General features: G+C 43.7%; 1 protein-coding gene across 1 annotated transcript in view; it reads left to right on the top strand.

The window, feature by feature from the left end:
* The first annotated feature begins 18 nt into the window (after nt 1–18).
* Nucleotides 19–3,407, top strand: part of WNT7B (Wnt family member 7B) — a 179,856-nt gene continuing 176,467 nt past the window's right edge. The window contains exon 1 of the mRNA XM_019515936.1: nt 19–296. Coding sequence (XP_019371481.1) covers nt 226–296 — 71 coding nt within the window. The 5' untranslated portion in view covers nt 19–225. The remainder of the gene's footprint in view (nt 297–3,407) is intronic.

Genomic DNA, 3,407 nt, shown 5'->3' with positions numbered 1-3,407 from the left:
CCCCCCCCCGCCCCCCCCCGCTTATTTTCTCTGCCCTAATACAGTACCAGAGTCAGCTCTGGCCGCGATGGCTTTAGGACGAGCTGGTTGTCTGATCACCGCTGAGTTTTTACAGTGCGACCGGCTTTGCTCCTGGGTCGCTTCAGAAATGCTCTCGACTGGGATTTAACCGGCAGAGATCAGTTCTTTTTGTGCATTTTTATGGCTCAGTCCATTCTCTAGATCATGCACAGAAACTTTCGAAAGTGGATTTTCTACGTGTTTCTATGCTTTGGAGTCATCTATGTCAAATTAGGGTAAGTGCTTGTCAATAATATTCCGTCTCTTTGGGGCTCAGATTATTACAGGGATGTGTCTGACTGGATTGCCAAAAAGCAGGATTTCTTCCCCAGGTGTCTGAAGCGGTCTTGCAGGGCCAGTTTCATAATCATCAGCAAAAGAAAAGGGAAAATATGTATTTCTTGTCACTCGCCTACTGTGGATCCGGCTAGACCGCCGCCGCGTTAGCCTAGGGGAACATGTAGCCTGGAGGGAACAGCCCGATACTTTGGATTTTGTATTATTTAAGCGAATTTAAATATTATCTCCGGCATACAGTACCGCATTAATCTGACAGGTAATTCAGCCACTATGGATGAGACAATGGGGCAGAACTTAAGTATTAAAAAAAAAGAGGGGGGGGAGGGGTCCCTGGTCTGAACCTGCTCTCAGGGATTTTTTTTATGCAGGCCTAGACACAATTTGCATTTCTATCCATCACACAGACGTGTTGAAATTAACTTGACAACTGGTCCGTCTACCTCTCTGATAAAACAACCGGGAACCACACCAGGAAGGGAGAGTGGTGGCTGCAACGTTGTGCTGAAACACAGCTCATTGACTTTGCACCCGTTCCAGGCCAAATTTCAGCAGGGCTACTGGGAAGCCAAATGTTTGCTCCTTGTTATTTGATCACAATGATCTAGATCGCTATGTTATTTTAGTTGCCAAGTTTCTCTCTCTCCCTCTCTCTCTCTCCCTTTACCTGTGTGCCCTTATTAATATCGCTCCTTGCAGTAGGCAGACTTGAGTTGTATTTCCACATTCCTGAGCCCCAGCCGAGTTCTTACCTGTCGAGCTACAAACTCCTAAAAGATCCTGCCTTTTGCATAGCTGCAGGATTTTTTTTTAATGATCAAGAATGCATAAGGTGAGTTGTAATCTGAAAATGCTTGCTTCTCATCTTGAAATCAATACAGGTGGGAGGCAGGGAGGGGGCTGCAGTTAGATTCAAGTGACTGCAGTAGAAAGACTCAGCACTGCATAATAGGTAGCTGGAGCTGAGTTTTTACACCCCAAGTCCACGGTGTGATACACGACATCCCCTGCCCCTCACTTTTCCTCTGTCCTTCCCACAGCCTGTTTTCTTTCGCGCGATTCCAGTTGCACACAGGGCCATCGCACCAAAACTGGTATTTCATACTGAACAGCAGCCGCAGACAAGTAGCACGTTGCAGGGGCAAAACATTTCTTGCCGTCAAGGGATGGGAGGGAATCTGTAATCAAGTGAAGGGCAGAGGATTAAAGTTACATCAGGAAGAATCAGCCCACAAGAGCCAGTTCATTGATGAGAAAATAGCTACTATTCTCAAACTTCACCCACTGGTCACTCACACCCAGCTACCCACCTCTTTCCTTCCTCGGGAGGAATTAGATGTCTGTGGGTTACTGCCTGGGGAGTGAGGAGCAAGATGTCCTCATGTAGGGGGGAATGCAGTAGCCAAGACCCATGGGGCTGGCTTGCTGCAGTGCTCTGGGGAGCAGCCAGTTTTCTCCCAGTGTCCACTTTAAACAGTTCTGCTAATCGCAGGTGTCTCATTTGATCACCTGGACGATTTTGCTGCTCCCTGAAATGAATTCAGCATGCAGAACAACACTACCTCCTTAGGGCAAAAGACGTCTGTGACAACATTTAAAGGTACTCATGAAAAGTTTAAGGAGTTACAAACAGCCACGATGGTGAAGGGAGCAAGACAGAAAAGAAGAAAGAATCAGAACAGCGGAGACCCCCTATACTTGCAGAAGGGTGCTTGTGCCCAAACGCTTGCAAAGGGCTTTCCCCCAACTACTCAGTTAGTCTAATAAAAGATATCACATCTACCCAAAGAAATTTGACTGCCCATGTCCGTAGACCAACACGGGTACAACCAAAACAACCCTGGAAATGTTCCTGGTCTTTTCGCATGAATAAGAAACTTGTGTTAGTAGAACGACCCTTTTTCTTTAAAAAGAGATCCTTTCTTTCTGAGCTGGATTATATGCACATAGGGAAAAAGGTGGGGTAATAACAATATTTCTCACTGAACACCTATCTACTGGATATTAGGGCATTGTCTCTGTAAGTTTCCTCGGTTCAGTGCCCGTACTGCTTTTTTGTCACAGCAAACCAAATGTATTCATCATTTCCCCCTTACTGCTAAATTCTGTTGAAGCTGTAAACGAAGAGAATTTGGCCCACATATGTATTTGTACATGACACACCACAAAAAAGAACACCATACATCCTTAGATAGCAAGAGAGCTTTTTAAGCCATCTACTACAGTGACACCCACAAGCTAAGAAAAAAATAGTTTGCAAAAGGAGGCAATGTCTTTACTGGAGGAAGTTCGCTTTTACGGTGTTTATGCTTTTCTATGAAGAGCAGATTTTTCGTGAATAGAATTTAACATAGAAATTTTAAAAGAGGATTCAGAACAAAAGCAAAGGAGGCTGATGAACTGTCTCTCTAAATAAAAATGAGGGGATAGCACGAACCGTAAAAGCTCTCAGAGAAACCCTATGAAGCGATGATGATACTTCACTTTCTCTGAACAATAGAGAGAGAAATTTGCTCTGAGATCCTGGACTACTACTAGGCTAGACATGTGGGATGCAATTATTTCTTCTTTCATCAGGCACTGGAACTACCATTTTGTTGAAACCATATCCTTTGACTGTAATGATACCTTTTCTAGTCAGCTCTTTGCATGGAAAGGGAAAGATAGAATGATAAAGTAGCAGTCTGCGCTTCCAGTGCTTTTGGTTTAATTTGCAGGATGAACTAGAATGCTGTTTTATTAACATAGCAAAGAGTTGAGAATTTGCAGTTATTTCTTTTGCTTTAGAGGAGTATATATTCAAGCCTTAATTATCAGGTCTTAAAAAAATCTCCACTTAAATAATGATAGGGATGTTGGCAAACTTTAACTTCGGAAAGAAAACAGTGCACACACAGCTGACTACCCATTGCTAAATTTGGAAATGGGCTTTCAAATATACAGGGTAGCAATTTTAACGCAATGTAAGGAAGCTGCCATTTGTAACTGGAGAAGAGAATTTGACTCTCAGGTGAAATTCCCATTGACTCGGCTTTCATTTTGTGGCTTGC

The sequence above is a fragment of the Gavialis gangeticus genome, unplaced genomic scaffold (genome assembly GCF_001723915.1).
Source record: "Gavialis gangeticus isolate Ggan-Ray unplaced genomic scaffold, GavGan_comp1, whole genome shotgun sequence".
In the NCBI taxonomy this organism is placed as follows: domain Eukaryota; kingdom Metazoa; phylum Chordata; order Crocodylia; family Gavialidae; genus Gavialis; species Gavialis gangeticus.
The sequence above is the reverse complement of the archived record's forward strand: the minus strand, read 5'-3'. Positions and strand labels throughout refer to the sequence as shown.